General features: G+C 38.8%; 2 protein-coding genes and 1 pseudogene across 22 annotated transcripts in view; all 3 read right to left on the bottom strand.

Annotated features, from left to right (window-relative positions):
- LOC127969939 (calcium/calmodulin-dependent protein kinase type II subunit gamma) overlaps positions 1–2224 on the bottom strand; it is a 57930-nt gene extending 55706 nt beyond the window's left edge. For 10 of the 17 annotated variants that reach the window (XM_052572104.1, XM_052572105.1, XM_052572098.1 and 7 more), the window contains exon 1: positions 1975–2223. In XM_052572104.1, coding sequence (XP_052428064.1) covers positions 1975–2039 — 65 coding nt within the window. In that variant the 5' untranslated portion in view covers positions 2040–2223. Of the gene's footprint in view, positions 1–1974 lie in introns of all 17 variants that reach the window. The other 7 variants (XM_052572110.1, XM_052572111.1, XM_052572106.1 and 4 more) reach the window with 2 other exon arrangements.
- Positions 2225–7525: 5301 nt separating this feature from the next.
- On the bottom strand, positions 7526–8693 carry LOC127970478 (arylsulfatase I-like; annotated as a pseudogene).
- A 4209-nt stretch (positions 8694–12902) lies between these two features.
- LOC127970087 (bifunctional heparan sulfate N-deacetylase/N-sulfotransferase 2) overlaps positions 12903–20473 on the bottom strand; it is a 130199-nt gene continuing 122628 nt past the window's right edge. For 4 of the 5 annotated variants that reach the window (XM_052572343.1, XM_052572342.1, XM_052572345.1 and 1 more), the window contains 11 exons: positions 20263–20417; positions 18897–19082; positions 18131–18259; positions 17630–17812; positions 17162–17258; positions 16934–17057; positions 16479–16653; positions 15981–16151; positions 15553–15662; positions 15352–15454; positions 12903–13928 (listed from right to left, as the gene is read on the bottom strand). In XM_052572343.1, the coding sequence (XP_052428303.1) occupies positions 13803–13928; positions 15352–15454; positions 15553–15662; positions 15981–16151; positions 16479–16653; positions 16934–17057; positions 17162–17258; positions 17630–17812; positions 18131–18259; positions 18897–19082; positions 20263–20417 (1559 nt within the window). In that variant the 3' untranslated portion in view covers positions 12903–13802. The remainder of the gene's footprint in view (positions 13929–15351; positions 15455–15552; positions 15663–15980; positions 16152–16478; positions 16654–16933; positions 17058–17161; positions 17259–17629; positions 17813–18130; positions 18260–18896; positions 19083–20262; positions 20418–20473) is intronic. The other variant, XR_008156517.1, reaches the window with a different exon arrangement.

Below are 20473 nucleotides of genomic sequence, written 5' to 3'. Positions count from 1 at the left end.
TTTTAATTTTTTTTTTTACTAAGCTCTGTTCAGCGTAGTCACTTTGCTCTCAGTTGCCGTCACTCAAAAGCACTGTCAGTTTGAGCACCCCTTTAGTTCAGAAAAACAGGTAGCCCAGGCCCCGCGTCCAACATGTCTGATCGGATAGCATGTACAGGCATGTAAATTTAGTTTTTCTGTTTACGGAAACAAATGTGATTTCTCAGCAGACCAATTACCGTGATGCATGTCAGGCTTGGTATTCAAAAAATAATAATAAAAATAATAATAAAAAGATAATAATAAAAAAATCAATCAGCAGCTTTATTAACAGTAATGTGCCACATCATCAAGTTAAATGCTAAATTCTACATTAGACAAACAAAACAGCACAAAGACATTTACTATTGTATTACATTACTGGTTTATTCATTGCTTGTCAATGTTTTTGTCAGATGTTCAACTACTGTCAACGAAAAGTACCTAACAACTAATGGTGGTGTGATACAGTATATAACACTCAGAAATCTGATGGGAAATCTGAATCATTTCAACTGATCATTTTTTTCTAAGTTTGTGTAAAAGAACAGGTTCAAAAAGTGATTCAGTGGGACTTGCACTCCAACATTTCTGACATTTTTAAAAAAAAAACTGTCATACAGTATAATTGTAAACATTTCCAGTTTGTTTACTTTCTAAGATCCCTGCTAATCGGCTATTAAAGCAATTTGCATGCAAAGTACATCCCAGCTTTCCATCTATTCATCAGTTTGGCTCAGTAAGATGATCAGTTGACTCATAAACCACTCAAACAGATTCAATACAATTCATGAACAAATCTTATGGGCTTTGTGTACAGGTTTTATAAATAGTTCAAGTTCATTAAAACAATTGACATTATTCTGTGCTAATTCACTTTCATATTTGTGTTGATTTTTTTTTTTCGGAGGCTAGTCAACAACTGATCATTTTAATATGAACAGTTATAGAAAAACATATTATATAATGTTTCAATAATGTCATGGAAATATATTGGCTTTTTAAAATAAAAAAATAAAGTTTTATGTACTGTATGATGTTTGTTTACTAAGAACTATTACTGCTATTTATTAAAGCCACCTCTTGCATGTGTATTTGTAAAACTGTCCTACAATCGAGTCGAAAACATTTCCTGTATGTTTTATTTGTGACATCTCGGCTATTACAGTAATTCGCACGAGCTGTTGACTCTAAACTCCACTTAAAGAGATTCAATTCGATTCGCGAAGAATCGTTCAGACCGTTTTGTGTACAGGTTCAACTGGTTCATCAAACCGATCCGACTCAACAGAACGATTCGTGCATGGTTCGGGCAACGCCAATTCACTTCCTTCATTTTCACGTTGTTTTTGGCGGCTGGACAACAACTGTCAACAAACGTAACTGACCGCCTAATGACGGTGCGATATATGATGCCCAAAACAGCAGCATTTCCCGTAACTATCGTTACACAAGTCTGCAGCAAACCGTACTATCAGGCTGCGCGAGGCAGCAGTCTTCAGTGATCTCTGATCGATGCTACTAAATGCTGTTAAAGTTTGGGTGTGCATTCAAAACGAGGACGCAAATGACAAAGCCGACCGTCTCAGACCGAAGTATTTTCCTTTCTGACGAATGTCAAATAAAGTGTCGATAAAGTACCGCATCTCGCATCACGACGACACACAGGATCCGAGAGCACCCTGTAGCGCGCGAGCACGATGTTAGGAAACGCGTCTAAAGATAAACAAAGAAACGAGCTTTGGGAACGCCGAGGCTTAATAATCACATCGAACTGCTCAAATCGACTCAATCGGGCTTTCCGTGAGCGGGCTGCGCTGGATTTTGATATGCACAAGCGATCCGCCTCTGTGTGTGAAGGCTGCTGTCAAACACACTGAACGAGGCACAGGCAACACGATGACACACAATGCAGTGAAGAGAGAGTGAGTGTAACGCAGCGGTGCGGTCGCTTACTTTCCGAGCTCTTCGTACAGCTGGTTTTCGTCTGTAAACCTGGTGGAGGTTACAATTGTAGCCATGTTGCGCTTCACGAGGATATCGCCTCTCTGGGTCTCCGGGAGCGCCTCGCTCGGGTTTGGGAGATCTCTCGCTCACTCAAAGGGTAAGAGAGAGAGAGAAAGGAGGAGGTGGAGAGAAGGAAGAGAGAGGTGATGGTAAATGGTGTGTGTGTGTGTGTGTGTTGGCGGAGGTGGAGAGAGAACGCTGCCAGCAACGCGAGATTTTCTCTCTCGACGTCGAGAAGTGACAAAGGCTACACACTCAGTCCGAGCACGCGACGCGACTGACTGCTGCGATGATGTATGAACGTGAGCGAATCGTTCTTTGGAGTCGGATCTTTTTAATAAATAGGGTGAATTCTTTCGCAAAACCGGTTTGAATAATTCTTTCACGAATTGGAGTTAAGTCTGATTCGAACATGTCAGAGTCGACTCGTAATGAGCATTTGGAGTGAACTATGGATTTGGACAAGTTAAAGCAAGCTTCACAGAAAATGTTACAGATTCACCTCACTAAATATATTATGGAAATATACATACGACTTGGTTGTGTACAAGGTTTGTTAAAACGCATCAGAGTTGATTTTCATATTCATCCCCCTTTTTATGTGAATATAAGATATTTCCTGTGAATGTGCTAGACTTTGGATTCATAAACTGATAGGTTTAATAGCAAGTATAAGGAAATAATTGCGCTACAAACCAGTGTGTTTATGATGACAGTAATAAATGAATATTTTAACAAATACCAGTTTGCAACACAAGCAGCTTAACTTAGTGTACAGCTACTGACACCAGAAGCTAGGAAATAAAAAAAATCACATCTGCTCTTACAAAAAAAGACTATAAGAAATGTAGGCCTAAAAATGTTACTGTTGTTTAATGTAAATGAAGATGGCTTTATGGTTCTAAATGATTTTGTCATATTTTGTATTATGTGCTGGACTGGCACCACCATTGGTCGGTTGTTGTTCTTTGACACATGTTTGACAGTAAGCGGAATCATTAAAATGTTGATTTTACAAACCCCCAGCTCATATTCATAAAATATTCAATATTTAGCCGGATAAAGGGCACTGGCAAAGTTTCACTGTGCTTGAACATTGTTCTTCACAGGTACAATACCAATCTCAAATAGTAATGTTACTCTATAAACACATTGGAATCCCTCCCTGGAAAACTAGTTCTACTTTGCTCTAACCAAGCAAAATTCAGCTTTGACAACTTTTGCTCCATTGTCTCTGGATAATAAGGCCCAAAATATAATGTATGCAAGTACATAAATGCTGATGCTTCCAGCTACACAAGCTCAATTTCATGCATGTAGTTGCATTCTAAAATACCCAAGCAGATGTTTAATCGCAGTTTTTATAGTCTTGATATATGTAGTTATGATGATGAACATAATCAGACAAAGCCTTGGTTAATTTTTTTTCACAAGCATATCTGGTCAACAGTCCTGCTAACAAAAATACAAACGTCAATTATTGGTAAAACAACAATCAGTCATATAAAGTTATACATCTATTTGAATTATTCCTCTTATTATATTATTTGTAATCATTTTACCATCTTTAAAATACAAACAAACAAACAAACAAACAGCCATTTAAAACAACAGGTGTGACAGTCATTCATTATTACATGCACAAACAGATAAATGTACTCCGCTATATTTTTACAAACAGATTTACTCATATGATGCAAGCCTGCTACAGGTTTCAAACATTATATTAGTCCATTATGTGGACCTTTAATGCTTCTTAGAAAAAGAGTGTAAGAACTCAGTGTATCGTGGTTGTAAATGCTCTCTCTTCTTTCATGGTCAATCTTGTGGAGCAAAACAGTCCGATTAGCAATGAATGCATAAGAAGTGCAGGGACTGTAATTACACAGAGGCATGTTGATATGAAAGCTTAATTAGAGCGGAGTAGAGGTGGGTGGTTATTAATTGCAGTGTTCCCACAGTGCTGTTGCGGCGTATGAGAATGTGTCCTTGCATGCTGGGAAATCAGCATCAGTTCCTCTGGAAAGTGCACTGCTTTAACTATTACAGACTACATTTGTAGATCATGTTTGAATTGCATGTGTGATGCATAATGTGCCAAATTCAGTCTATTTTGTCAGTTGGTGTGTTAATATGAGGTTTATCGAACTACAGTAAACTGAAAGAGTTATCTGCACCGCATTATCACTTCATCTGTGTAATTGAAGTTCAACTGAAGCGACACAAAACAGGCTAAAATATCAAGTGCAGTTTGTTGGGCTTAATGCAAATGTATTGCATTTCACTTGACGTCTTTACATTAGCACAGTTACCATTTTAAGAATTATCACATGCCTGTAATAAGTTGCCTGCTGCCCGATGTAGCCATGATTGTGTTGCCACACCACAGCATTATGTTGCTTTATTGACTGGGATGCCCAGTCACCACACTTATGGAAGCAGACCACCCCTATTCCTTCAACAACCCACACTTTCACCAAAATCCCAGCCGTCAAGGACTTGTGAGCAACCTGATGTTGCTTCAAGATTCAAACATGCATGAAAAAGTTAGTTACAAAAGTGCATCGTTTTGTTGTGTTGTGATGTCTTATTTGACTCGCATGAACTGGTTCTTTTTAAAGAATCATTTAGAAATGATTCACTAAACAGTCGCATGATTTGAATGAGAGGAAATCGAGCTGTTCACAACTTACTGCATCAATGGACGACTCATCTTTTAGGGTTGTCCAATTTGGCATGAGTTCACAGTGACATTGACTTCAAGCCTTGTTAAATAGTCTAAGATACACATGCTATTCAAAATAATAATAATTAAAAGTTACAAAAATCAAGTTATTGTCCAGTATAGTGTGGCGCAATTTTATAAGGTCGAATCGATTCCGGAGAGCTTTGTTTGGAAGTATGGCTGCAGGCGTATGACATATTGGAAACATAAACAATGCAACCTTTGACTTTTAATTCAAACAGGCAGGAATATGCTTATAAAACAAACTGACATTTATGTGGCACAAATACAGTTATGATTTTCAGATTGATTGCATCAGATAATCTTGAATTTTTTATTTATTTATACAACATCCCTTCATCACAGCTTCTAGCGTAACTTGTGGTTTGAATGTAAAGAAGCTGTCCACACAAATGTACTCCATTCCTACATTATATACACACACTAGAACTCCAGTCTTCTGAGACTGTTCCATACTAGCTGGTGTAGTTTCTCAACCACTGAAATAGGCTGTGAGCATGAACAACAGCTTTCCAGGCAATCTGTATCAAATGACTCTGCAATTTGGCAACAGATACATAATTTTGGCCCCTAGATTTTTAGTTTTTTGGAGCTCTAGTCCTTTTTTTTAAGCTGAATGCCTGTATCTGTCATGTAGTAAGGACATTTAATGCTTGGTATTTCATAAACAAATCGCTCGCAGCACCTGTAAAAGATGCCAAACTCAGCATGTGTTCAGGATGACTCATGCACAGAGTGAGGGAGTCAGTCAGATCTCTCTTTCTCTCTCTTGGCCAGCCCATTGTGCATTCTTACCACAGCTGAAGTCTTTCCAAAGTGGGCTGATGCTGTTTTGAGTTGTTTTCAGAGATAAACAGGAGGAGGAAGTGTTTTTGTTGTGTTGGTGAAATTATAACACTTACGCTCAGAAGAAGGAATAAAAGTTATTTCGTAATAATTCATCGAGGTACATTCCAGACTTTTCTTCACTTATTTTGAATGGGCAAATAATAACAGGAAATAAAAATACCCTCTGGACTATGACCTCAGATAAGTATACAACAGATTTACATCAGAACTTGTGAAGGTGTGGCCACACTAGACTTTGTGTTTCCAAACTATGAGTCTGAAAAGGTAATTTCACAAGCTTAGACCAAATGTAATCACAATTTAAATGGATAGTAAATCCAAGAATGACAACGTCTTCATTTCCTCACCCTCATGTCATTCCAAACCTGAATGACTGATGTATAACTACTTCTTCTGAACACAAGATAAGATATTGTGAAGAATGTTGATAACCAATCAGTTGTATGGATTGGAAAAAAAAACACATCTTATCTTCTTTGTGTCCTACAGAAGACAGTTATACAGGTTTTGACATGAGGGTGAGTGAGTGAGGGCATTTTCTTTTTTGGGCCAACTATCCATTTAACATTTAAAAGAACATCATATTTTTCAGCCATAACAATTCACTGGAAAGTAGGAGAAGATTAATCAGTTTGAACCATGGTTTAATTCATTTTTAACAAGAAGAGTCTCAAACAAAAAGTACACCTTAAGGTAAGGTGTAGTCTAAAGGTAAACATCTGTTTTTCATTATCTCAACTATGTACTAACATTATCTTTTAAATGTGTATTGACTTTTACATTGCTCTAGATTCCTTATCTTCCAAATATGAAGCGTTTCTTAAGTATAGGACTTAAGGAAACATTCTCCTAGTTTAATTAGTTCGTAAGAATGTGTTCAATGCAGGTGACTTCTTGACTCTGCAGCTTGATGGAGGTTCGTTTTTTTCATTTTACCTTTACATTTTTATGGTAGGACCATGTTATTGTGAACAAATAAAAAGGATGCATTATTTTATAGGAATGCTTACAGAAGACACAGAGTCACAAATACTATCACATTACAGTGCATCCATTTACATACATAGAAGTAAAATTTAAATATTCAAAATATTTCTAAAATGCTATTTTGGAATACGCATTACATTGAATACAGAGCACATTTCATCATGTCTTGTGAAATGCATTAACCGGGAGATGAACAGACCAAGAATGTCTTGTATAAAGGCACACAGCCTTCATACCTCAAATAGCCCTTGTTTGACATAAAATAACTTATTTTATTGCTCTTTTACTTGCTTCTACATCTGCACTGACCTGATCTACTCAAACTGAGAAGGAATGCAAGAGGACGAGGAACAGGTGGAGGAGAAAGCGCAGAAACAATGAAGAATCGTGTGTTATTCTGGTTGTGGTGGGCAATGCTAGAGCAGATTTGGATAGTGCGCAAGCATTAAAGCAAAAGGTAGGAGAATGAGAGAGGCGTGAGGAGGAGTGCAAGGCAGAAGCATGTCAGAGAAAGAAAAGATAGATGAGAAAAAAAGTGAACCAGGGGGTGGATAAGAGAACACTGGTCCACAAACAAGTGAAGAACAATATAAGTGCTGTATTATTCTCTATTAAATCAATGCCATTACTTACATAATTTTCTGTCTTCAAATAATGGGAACATCTAATAAAGATCCAGCAGTGTCTACATTAAGTGCTCGTAGAATCACATATGATCAAATCCAGACTGCTCCGATCTGGGTTCCATTAATGGTAGATGATCCGAACTGTTCCGATAAATCCATGGCATAATACAAGTAATGGGAACCTGTCTAATATACTCATGACTAGTAAGTGTCATCTAATAATGCAGGAAGGACATAAACAGTTCAATGTCACTGCATATATTTTCATATGTCACAGATTGTTCTCTTCGGACTACAAGAACAAAGAAGCCCTTTGCATACGGGTACCAACCTTTTTGTTGGTGTTGTCTGGCTCTTCATCATCCTCTTCATCTCCTGTCTCCTTCTGACCCAGCCAAGGAGTCCACACGCCTCTGTGAAGTTGCGGGTCAGCCATTGGGTCATCAGGTGGATTGTGTGGAGGCACAGCAGTCTGGTTGTACTCGGCAAGTTGGGTCAACAGCACCTTGACCACTTCAGGCCATGCCTCTTCCGAATCTACCCTGTCATAGGGATCAGCAGTGATGTTGAAAAGCCAAACAGACTTCCCTCCCTGGTCTCATCTCTTTTCCATGGCCTGCCTCTGTAGACTTCCCAGCATTGTCTACAGAGGAAACCAGTCTCTGTCTCCTACATTCCCTGAAGTTTCCAGTCACCAGCTCGAATGGCTGCACGTACTCCTGTATCCCAGATCCCAAAACCATTAAGATTTAGAAGTCTCAGGGCGACTTCTCCATGCTTGCGTGATACTGGGTCAATGTTGAAGAGGATTTCAGTTCATGGACAGGGCAGGCCACTGCTTATTGCACCCCAAACATCTTGGCCGTCCAGGTGGCAGAATCAGATTCTCTCTATACTGCAAGAGACAGCAGGGTTGGGTAGCAGTCGGAGACATCAATTAGAGCCTGACTCACCAACCCCTTCGTTTTCAACAGTGGGCTGTGTATAAAACCAACTGCTTGCACTCCACCTTCCCAGTAGGAGCCTTTGTCGTAACGCAGGGGCCAATTACAACCCCCAAGAGAGGTTGGCCCCATTGTCTGAAGAGTAGATGAGCACAGAGTTGTTGTAGTAGCCTCGCTTCTGCACCTCACTAACAATCTCCCCTACTGACTCGTCTACCCCACTCACCATTGCAGCATAGTGGTGACAAGGTCTGTTGCCAAGGGTCTGGTAATGTCTGAGAAGATGCCCAGGAGCTTGTAATGATGTGTGCACGGCCTGGAGGGCCACGTATAGAAACAGGGGTGTCTGCTGGTTATGACCTCTCAGGATTTCTTTCAGTCTTAATGACCACAAAAGCTTACATGACTCAACACGGCACAGTACTTGGTTCACAAGCAGGGGCCAAGCAGAGGGGCTGCCGTGCATGGATGATCGAGTGTTGAAGCCCAGTGTGAATCTGATATCTGAAGCAATAGATGGTAGGTGGGTATTTTGAACACAGATTCCCTACCGAAGTTCCTCAAATCTGCCACTGCCCTGCAGAGTTTAGCTGAAGCCCTGATCAAACACACCTACCTGTAACTTTCTAGTAACTCTGAAGACCTTGTTCACATTAGGGTTGGAGCTAAACCTTGCTGGACAGTGGCCATCCAGGTCTGGATTCATGGAACTCTTGTCTATACAAAAAAATTCACTGGGTTTAACTCCAACCAAAAAAAGCTACTAATACTGAATATGCAATAGACAGGATAAGATAATTTATAGTAGTATATGCATAATTGTAAGTATTATACAATAAGATTCATGCAGTGTTTTAACAAAATAGTGGCATTAGGAAAACAATAGTGGGTCTCTTACCATCCAGTCATAAGCTGGCTGCGTGAGGGGGAACAGATGGGCTTAACATAGTAGTTTTCCAGCTTCACCCCTCCGCCAGCCAGCTGGTCCAACACGGGCATGTGGATCTCCGAGTTATGGTACCCGATGTCATTGAAGCCTTGGTCATCCATCACATAAACAATATGTGGGGGAACGCTGCCTGAGAACCTTTTCTTCTGTAGTATGAATTAGTCCTAGCGCTAAGCAGAAGCAAAGTACAATCACGTCCATAGTTGCAACGAAATTGCTTGTCTGTTGACTAACATTTAGGTGACTCCTTATGTTGACGTTCAACTTGAACCAAGCTGGATTAACAGAGAATGCTTGCTGTTATAATCCATCCAGCAGCATGAAGGTCCTTTTCTCCACTAAAGTAGATCTGGCTTTTTAAATGTTTAAATTGTTATGGCTGAAATATTTTTCAGTCATAACAATTCACTGGAAAGTAGGAGAAGATCAATCAGTTTGAACCATGGTTTAATTAATTTTTAACAAGAAGAGTCTCAAACAAAAAGTACACCTTAAGGTAAGGTGTAGTCTAAAGGTAAACATCTGTATTTCATTATCTCAACTATGTACTAACATTATCTTTTAAATGTGTATTGACTTTTACATTGCTCTAGATTCCTTATCTTCCAAATATGAAGCGTTTCTTAAGTATAGGAATTAAGGAAACATTCTCCTAGTTTAATTAATTCGTAAGAATGTGTTTAATGCAGGTGACTTCTTGACTCTGCAGCTTGATGGAGGTTCGTTTTTTCATTTTACCTTTACATTTTTATGGTAGGACCATGTTATTGTGAACAAATAAAAAGCATGCATTATTTTATAGGATGCATTATTTTATAGGAATGCTTACAGAAGACAGAGTCACAAATACTATTGCGTTACAGTACATCCATTAACATACATAGAAGTAAATAATAATTATTTTTTATATAATTACACTAATTATTACACTTTTTTTATGTTACAATATTTTCACAGTTTTTTAGCTGATGTATACTTTTAACATTACTTTGTATACAATATATAAAGTTTCACTGTGATGGTGCATGTGAGTGTTTCCTGATGGGGTAACCGTTTAGAAATATGGAAACATAATAAAAAATACAAATCAATTTGTGGAAAAAATGAAGAAAATACAGTGTTGACACCACCTGGTCAGTAAGTGTATTACACCTAACTAATATTAGGAAGGAAAGATTCCTCTTCTCTCTCTCTCTCCAAACATGCAATTTCCACCAGAAATAAACTGTGGTTGATATTGACCCAAAACAAACATCAGTGCAGTGAGTTGATGAGACAAACCTTACTTGTTGTTTTATTGATCCTTTAATTACCCCAGAATCACAGAAAGGTGTTTCCTGCTAATGAGTTACCAGAACAGAGGCTGTGGAGGCCGACTTTTCTGTATACAGGCTAAGTGATGCTTCCTGTGGAAGTGTGCATGGAGAGGACAAGCACTGATCTACTGAACCCAAACAGAATGAAGTCAATAAAGCCATCAATGAAATGGACAGCTCAAGCTAAACTAAAAATGGTCATTTATTCACCTTTATGTTGGCCCACACCTGTATGACATTCATTTTTCTGCTGAACACAAAAGTTGGTAACTGTTAAACATTCTTAGTTACCATTACTGTAAGGACAAAAAATATGTCTCGCCATAATAAGAGCATCCTCCGCCCCAGATCATCAAGTACATTTTGATTTCTCATGATTAAACATCCTTACAAAAAAAGAAAAAAAAAATCCTAAGACATTTTCAAAAGTGTGTTCCTTCTAATCCATCCATAAAATTCAGTCGTGACCACACAAATTCACACCAACATACTTGGACTGGGCTAGTATTTGGAGTAAAAGTGTCAAGTTGTGAACCTTACCAGTTCAGTAAATTAAAGGAGAAGCTAGTGACATTGAACTAGTGGCCTCTGAATTCTCCTAAAGCCAGACGGCCACTGACAGATAACATAAATCATGTGACATTTGCGAACACAACAGCTACACCAGCAACACCTATAGATGAAAGCAAAAGGCCATCATAGGAGATTACTGCTATAGTTATACAGACAAAGGCTGTGAGAATTAAAATGGGGGAAAAACAATAACACACGAGTGCTCTCTCTCTCTCTCCCATGAGAGGAGAGGTGTGGCACACATATCCGGCCCTCTGAAGGGCTATCGACCGCTCTCAGGTTTGCCCTGCCAGCGATCTCCTCTATGTAGCAGAGAGGAAATCAATGCCACAAAATGAGTCAATTTCCTACATTAAGCCAAAACAGACGACAGTCTTGCCCAAGTGGGAAATTTCACAGCCATTTCAGAGCAGAGACAGAAAATGGAGGCAGTCAGAGGGAAAAAAATAATAAAATAAAAATGCTCAAAATGAGTAGCTTTGGCTGCTTACTGTGTGTAGTCAGCAATTCAGCGTCATCACAGCTTTAGTGCAACTGGTTCTGCTTCTTATAGGAATCGTTCACAATTTTTCTGTTTCTGACAAAAAGTGTTTAACAAATCTTCTTTCATGTTCCAAAGAAAGCAAATCATACAGGTCAGGAACAAAGTGAGTAAATGTGACAGTGTGACAACACTACACCGAGCGTTCTCAATATGATAAACAAATTGAAAAGGTATCATTAACATCCTTAAAAAAAAAAAAAAAGACAAAGCCCGTTTAGTGAGTCATTTAGAACAGAAGTTGCTCTTTACCTCAACTACAACTAAATGTACATGAATAATACACTAACACACTCAGCAGAGGTGTAAACCCATTTGTGGCCAGACACCCACCGAGCAGCCCATTAAGCATTAAAGCTCATGTGTTATTAATAAACAGATAAATGGAAATGTTCCAGGTGTACAGTGTGTGTGTGTGTGTGTGTGTGTGAGATGAGGAGAGCATTAGGCCACCATCAAAATCTCTGACTATAGCGCCACTATGTGGAGAGAAATAGCATGACAACTAGAACATTACTTGGAAGGCCAGACACATAACTTGTTGCATTCAAAAATGAAAATGAATGTGGTTATTTACACATTGTGTATTACACAACTAATGGCCAATGCATATAAGGTTTTCATGCAGGGTGTTGGATTATTTAGAGAACTTATTATAAACAGTGCAGTTTAAAAGGGGAAATCATTTCTCATTCACATTCTCATCTTTTTACACAGGTCTTCTCTTAGCAACTCTTCCACAGGAAGCTCATTAAGCAGTAGTGTGATTATGGTTAGAGAAATGTGGTTTGCTCGAAGTCACTTGCAATGAAGACTGAGCTACTTAAAACGTGTTCACTGTTAGACTCAATATGACTGTTACACATTTTCTTGTGCTTTCAAGCAGCAAATATACAAATATTTTAAAAAAGTCTCCTAGACAGAACGGTGTTCCCTTTGTAAGTTGATTTGGTGGGAACACTCACAGGCATCTGCAGTAGTCAACATTGGAAGTTGTTTCATCAAAGTTGTCCTAAAACCAAAACAATACCCGTTCTTGATGAAATGTTTTGATCCACTTCAATTGTCAACTACTATATTTTCTCAGACAAGTTTAGTTCCTTTCAAAAATCTGACCTTATACTTTTCAACAATAGTGTAATATGACACTTAAAACACTGGTATCAAATTTTCCCTTGAGCTGAAATGGCATAAAAAATAAATCAGGAAGCAGGCAGGGACTCCCTGAACTGAATTAAATGAGGTGCCAAAAAGATTTTCACCTCTACTTTTTAAGCCCATAATAAATACCTTCTGCTCTTTTCTCAAAAGGCACAGTTCCAGACAAAATGATTCACACAAACATATCCAACCTCTCTAAGTGTTTATTAGAGATAATACAGCGTTGGGAGCTTTTAAAATACATTTAAAAAAAAAAAAAAAGAGACAAGACAAGACAGCAGCTCCTCCTTGTGTAGGACAGACCAGGAATCACAGCACAGCCCTTCTCCTCTCCTGCTTTCACAGCTCCTGACATACAACACATCTGCCACAGCATCTGCAGTCACTTCCACACTTCAGTGTGCGTAGTGTAGAGGAAAGTGCATGGATAGGATAAATACGGGATACACCTGATAAGACACTTGAAATAAAAGCTTTCCACCGGACTCTAGTGGGAGACGAGACATTAAACAAATGCTCCCTCGATTGCATATACTTTCTTACCGTTTGGTTTCTGATCCAGCTTTGTGCGTTTGTGCGTGTGGAGAAGACAAGGGCTGTGGACCTGACGTCCTCTAGGCGTCCTATTCAAACAGAGCTCTGGCTGTACACAAACGCTGCCAGGTTCAACTGTCACAATCCCAAACCCAAAATATACAACGCTTTTAAAATGTACAATGTTTTACAATCATTCCTCAGACGAGATGATCAAGGCTAGACCGTGTGTGTTTTTGTACGAGTACTAGTGTGTATTAACACACTTAAGTCACCAATAAACTCATGCTTGTCCACACTGGTAGTGCGTTCTGGTCCTGACAGGTAGGTCTGTCATAGATAAGAGGAGGGACTGCATTTTCCAGCATTCCCTCGTCTTCAACATCTCAGACAGTGAGCACCTTAACGAGAGGCTGAAGTTTGCAGTCCACTCAAAGCCGTCAGTCAGTTCATCTGCTACTATAGTTTTGAACCGAGTGGTTTTGGTACCTCTGTAGTAAGCGGACATTGTTTTTAGGCGTTCTGATACTGGAGGTGAAAGTGACGTCGTCTCAGCTCCAGCTGGTGCTCTGGAGCTCTTCTCTGAGCCAGGTGGGTAACGCCTGACCCAGCCGATTCAGCAGCCGTAACAGTTCCAGGTTATGCTCCCTGTAGTACTCCGTCAGGAAGGCACGTGTCTGGAAAGACACAAACAGAGCTGTTTAAGGAGGCCTTCAACTCATAACTGATGTGTGCTTTAACTAACAACAGCCTACAGCCAAAAATATACAACATCTGAAAGTGCCTTTGCTTAAAAGAAGAACCTATTTACCCAGTAGTTTTTGTTTTATACAATATACATTATTATTACTAATTCATCTATAAAAACAACATTCAAAATTAAATGATTATCATTGTAATTGTATTAATAATTAAATATTATGCAATTATACATGATTTGATTATTAATTCTATTACTATTTACTGTAGTAATAGTACTTAATTATTAGAATTTACTATAAAAGTATACATTCTTGCGCAAGGTTGGGGGTTCAGTTTCCCGGGAACACATGATAAAAATTGATAGCCTGAATGCACTGTAAGTCGCTTTGGATAAAATGCAATTTAAATTTTGTTATTAATTCAACACTGTTATTATTAAATATTTAAAAAATGACAGATTATTTTATGATCATGATGATAATTGTATTATTAATAATAATAATAATAATAATAATAATAATACATTTTACAATTATAAATGATAGAGTTACAATTTATTTTAAGGAGTCATTTTTACAGTGTACTTATACATTTATGTATCAAGTAATATTAATTAACTACATGCAATTACTACATGTAATTACAGTATGCATAATTTATTGTTAGAATAATAGTAAGTACATGTGTAACAAGAACACCTTATAATAAAGTGTTACCATGATTAGTTCTATTAATTCTTATATACAATTATTATTTCAAAATATTAAAATGTTATAATTGATCAAATTTAAACAAAATGTGGCAAATTTACTAATTTAAAATCCCAAAATAAGAAATGATGAAAACTATAATATAACTATTATCATTCTTATTATTATTAACAATAAAAATTCAAATTGTTGTAGTATTGTTCATTCAATTATTAATGAAAATTAAATGATCAAAGATTTAGTTAGTGGAATCAGCTGATCATGGTAACCGCCGTCCTGTATATTTATATTTTTCACTATACCATATTATGTTTGTTTCAAAGACATCATGTGAAACAATTTTTTAATTAATAATAAAAAAATAAAAATAAAGACATGACAAAAAGCCTGATGTGTATATGATCTAGATGCCACTCAGACAGCACGAGTTTTTGAATTCCACTGCTTTTTTTTTTTTTTGCACCCGACAAAGTGAACAGTTAAACTGTAAATGTTTGTAACAACACAAACATGCCTGTTGCATTCTACTAGTTGAAACATCTCCAGTGATGTGACATGACTATCTGATCTGTGTTCTCACTGCCGGTGAGTCACCCGTCTATAACAGCGTGTCCTTGCCAATGGCATCGTTCAGAAAGACAGAGCAAGTTTTATGAGCGAGGAGAGAAGAGCTGAGACTATCATCTACCTCATGGGCCATTTCTGGGTATTTTCTGCCTTTACTCTTCCCCAGACACTTAGGACGCCCACCTTCCAACCTCTGACACCAGAATCCTTTACCCTCATCAAATCTGCAATACACACATGGCACACAAACACAGATGGATGTAAGAAAAAACATTCAGTTTATTCACAGATGTTCATTAACAGAGTGAAGTGAAGGACTCACACGAGAGCCTGGGTGTAGTTGAAGATGGGTGTGACCCCCAGGAACCGCTGGATGCCATCCATCACCAGGGCTGGGTTAGATCGAAGCAGGGCGCCGTCTACAATATGGAGCTACAGTGAAAAAAGAGAGAAGAGGTTTCAGAAAACAAACCGTAATGCTAATTTTGAAAAATGTTACAGAGGTGTTTTAAGAAAAATGTGTGTTGAATTTAAAGTGAAAATGACAAAAGCATATAAAATGACTGAAAATAAACTATTAAATAAATGAAAATGCAAAAATATTTATTGTTTAAATTGCTTAGTAGAGAATTTAGATCTTCGAACTAACTACATTCAAACCTACAGATTTCAAATGCATTTGCCCTGATAGTTATGAAGCAGATCAAAAACAAGAGAAGGGATATATCATACACAAGATAACTGCAGTACCTGTCTGGCCTGGTAGTGCACAAGCCAGCGCTCGAGATGTGTGGCGTAAGTCCCAGGCTGGAGGCTGCGGCTCTGAAGGGTCAACAGCTCTTTAGATGCAGACGGACCTGCTGTTACAACCTCGTGGAAGGTGTGGTTAATGGCAGCAGGGTCCTGGTGTGCTCGCTGATGCTGACGTCAGTTTCAGAGGTGAAAGAGAAAGGTTTACGGTTAAGATAAATGCTATCCGACAAGAAGGTCCTGCTGCCCATATATGGTCTGCACTATTAATGCACAAAATGATAGACAGTGCCTCAAATGTCAATGGCTGCCACAAAGCCATGTGATTTTTCAGTATGTAATTCAGTGATGTGTGTCAGGTAACGGGAGTATTTTCTGAGTTACACGCCATAAAAAAAAGCTGCTACCAGGACCTTTAAATGATCATTACTTTAGGACCATTACATTTATTACAGAAAAAAAGACCACACAATAGGAGAGCAAGCTGTTGTAGAGTACCTGATACCAAGAGTAGGCTCTGTCGACTGGGTTTATAAGCAATGCTATGATCTTGGCTCTGGGGAGTAATGCGGCAGCCCTCTTTGAAACCACCTCTGTATCAAAGTAGTTGGCACTTTTCTCAAACATGAAATCTGTGCTGACGTTCGAGGGGAAGGGAAAGAAGTCCATGTACCTGCAAGAGATAAAGATGTGCAAAAACAACAAATATGCTAAATAAGGTTGCAATAAATGATTTGTAGTCTTCCGTTACATGACACTTTAATGTCATCTCACTGTTATTTTTAAGCAGAGGGCTTATCCTGTACCTAAGTAATGGATATATTAAAATTGCAATATGAAACCTAGACAGTATTACAGATATAATAAAATGGAGGGGTGATAAACTTATTATGATGAATGATTTGTCTCTGCTACACTGGCTGGGAATGAAAAAGATGTGCCGTGTATATTACCAGTCAATGCCGTAGTGGTAATTCGGCCCATTAAAGAACTGGATCTCCTCAAAGGTGATTGGGCTGGGGAAGTTGCTGGTGATGGCAGGGTGAAGGGTCAGGAAGGAGTGCAAAGCTGAGGTACCTGTGCTCAGAAATAAACAGCATCACACGCAGTCTCTAAAGATTTATTTATTTGGTTACCTGGGGTAAGATTTAAGGCTTGAGTCTGGAAATCGCAGGACTCACCTGTTTTCTGTGGGCCAATAACCAGAAACTTGGGCAGTCTATCACAGGTCTTTTCTTTGGACCAGATGTCTTTGTGTCTTTTGTCATGACAAGGATTCTGAATAGATGAAAAGATGAAGGAAACAATCCTAATTTTTTGCATTTCACATTTTATTTGATTAATTCACTGATTAATGAAGTTTCCCACCCATTCACTATTAGAGTTTTAATTATTATAATATAACTAAATTTGATCATTTTCCAAATAATTTTCTAGAGACTCCTTAAATGGTTTTCCTTTTGCAATCAAGCATCAATTATTGTAATTAATAGATCTTAATTATTAGTGCACAAACATCTCCAGAAACGGTCACACATGTCTTAAAAGACTATGCAAATAGGTGCATAAATAAATATTTATTAATACAATTATTATAATTACAATCCCAAAGATATTTGTATTTATAGTTTTTTTTGCCTTTATTATACCTGCCATAGGGGGTCCATTTCTTCTGGAAAGATCTGGAAGTATTTCTCGGCTAGTTCCATGGGAGGTAGAGTCTGTAGCCGTAGGTTGGTCCAGCACTGCACAAACTTCACCAGAGACTCAAAGGTGTATAAGCCGAGCCGATCGTTTCCGTAGTTAGACAGGTGAGTCATGAAGATGCTGATCTGAGGATGGGGACAGTGTTATTTACATGTAACTTAATTTAGTATATTTTTAAGTAAAGCTTTGGAAACAGCTACTATTTTCATTTTGAAGATCCCAATCTAGTTTATTTTTCCAGCTTTTGCACTAGCAAACACTTCAGGCGATAGGGCCGAACACAAACAAAAGCACAGAGCGCAAGGGCAGGACTCTGTCACCGCTTAACTTTGGGAAAGATAAACAAACACACGCACAAAGAAAAATACACTCACTCCCATTCACTAAACACACACAAGCACAAGCACAAACACAGAGGGGAAAACGGCACAAATGCAACTCACAGGGTTTAGGAGGATGGTGAGGAAGAGCTCTCCTCCACGTATGCTCTTGTCCAGCTCCCGAGAGCCTCCAGGGTACTCATTATAGAAGATGGTGTGAGTAAAAAGGCCACATGTCTGCCTGGGCAACACCTGCAGACAGAAGAAGGTGAGGGACCTGTACACACAGCATTCAGACGTACTCCAAGACGAATGTATTCGAAGGAATGAAGCAGTCATTAGTCATTTAATCTGATCATGGTGGGAGCAATTTGAGCTCAGGCTACAATAACATTATTTTACATTCTTCTTCTTCTGCTGAAAACACTGGGTCGAATTCATAAAACACCAGCAAAATGAATTTCTATAATGTTTGTTAAATCATTATTGGATACTCTTTTGCACTCAATTGAATGATGCAAGATTTACAGAAAAAAATCATTCTGCTTGAGTTTTATTAATAAAAGCCCTTTCACACTAAACGCAAAAAAACAAAACAAAAAAAAATGCATCACAGACACATTACTGCTCAAAAGTTTGGGATCAGCTAGATGTCTTGTAAAGATGTAAAGATGCATTAAATTAAAGACAATTGTTGACATTACAAAGATTTTCTATTTCAAATTAATGCTGTAAGCCTTATAAGAATCCTAAAAAAGTATCATGGGTTCCACAAAAATGTTAACATTTATAATAAAAAAAATGTTACTTGATCACCAATTCAGCATATTAGAATGATTTCTTAAGGATCATCATCAGCAAGATTGACAGTGAATTGGTAATGTTTCACCTTTATGCCACGATGTATGAAGCCCCTGCGATGGCGTGCCGGTCTCAGATGTGGATATTCTTCTGTGCTGGTCACTGTGATCCCCCAAACACTCTTCCAGGCCTCGTACAGCTGGCTGTGTACAGGATACACCCCTGAGTGGTGGGGGGCCACAGCGTACCCCATGTCTGTGGGAATACCATGCTCCTGTAATGACAAGAGACAAACAAACGCTCGTGAAGATCAATCACAAAGCTACCCGCCACTTAAAACTCACTCGCAATTGCACTGCCAAGACTTATGGGGCGAACGGGAGTAGAACAGAGGAGAAAAGTCGATATGAGACGCCGTTAACAAGACATGTCATCAGAGCGTGTGCGAGCGAGAAGCTTTTGATTATGCTTCTCTGCAATAGAAAAATCTAACTCTGTGTGTCGAGAGGCGTAGTTATTTCTAACACCACAGGAGGGTGGTAGACAAACACATTCTTATGATGAGCAAAGGGCTTTTCTCTCTGTCCAAGATGCCACTTTAAGAGCTCCACGTGTGTGTTCCTTCTCGCTCGCGTGTGTGAGTGTGAGCACAAACTGTGAGCCCCGAGTTAAGGACGGCCCTTTGCAGGCTCATTAAACCTTGATGAAGGAGCTGTGTCTTCTCCATTGAGCAGAGTGCAGGAGAAGGCATATGTCAGTGTCTGCTCTAAAGACAGGATGTGACAGAAGGATTAGCGAGAGGAGGAAAGGGCTGGTTAGTATTCACGGCACACTCCCTCTCGCTGTCTTCTGCCGGCGGTCCATATCCCACTCCAATGACCATCATTACACCAGGGTGGGCTCGTTTCAACAGGCCAAATTCACAATCTCCTCGGCGGATGCACTCCGAGTCAAGGTCAAAGAGAATCCTACCGATCCAATGAAAAAGTGCTAATACAAATCTATAATGAAATACCAACATGAGATAAAGCTGGTGGGCAGAGAATCGATACTCGCACCTCTGCGACAACAGCAGTAATGGCTGGAAATAGTAACACAATGATGAAGGAACAAAGCGAGCTCCCCTGTTGCAACACAACAAATGGAGGGAAAAAGCTAATATGGAAAAGATCGAAGAAACTCATTTTGTATGACATTTTTGTGTTAAAGTGCATTTGCTTATCCAAGTTTAGTATTTAAAATAAAAAATACATAAGACTTTTGTAGGTTGGTTGAAGAGTGTAAAGACATTCAACTAATGGAGTGCCAATGGAGGAACTGGATCACATGTATGTCCACACAATGGCAGACGAGAGGAGGGTTTGGTAATATTATGTTTGCAATTATGTTTGGGGCTATTACTGGCACAGGAATTAAACTGTTCTGCATTAAGGTGTATCATTTTACCAACAAACCTGTGCAAACTGCATGTTGAGTCTCATCTGCTCCGCCAGCACACTGACATTGTGGAAAAGATGCGGCTGCATGTGACTCCACATGTGTGGAAACCACCAAAACTCATGCCGGTGCTGCAACAGCATGTCGTCGCCTTCATCCTCCTCCTCTGTACCTGCAAAAACACATATACGTATGAATGATTTCTGTCATTTAGGCGCATTTTGTTCA

The sequence above is a fragment of the Carassius gibelio genome, chromosome B13 (genome assembly GCF_023724105.1).
Source record: "Carassius gibelio isolate Cgi1373 ecotype wild population from Czech Republic chromosome B13, carGib1.2-hapl.c, whole genome shotgun sequence".
Lineage (NCBI taxonomy): Eukaryota > Metazoa > Chordata > Actinopteri > Cypriniformes > Cyprinidae > Carassius > Carassius gibelio.
The sequence above is the reverse complement of the archived record's forward strand: the minus strand, read 5'-3'. Positions and strand labels throughout refer to the sequence as shown.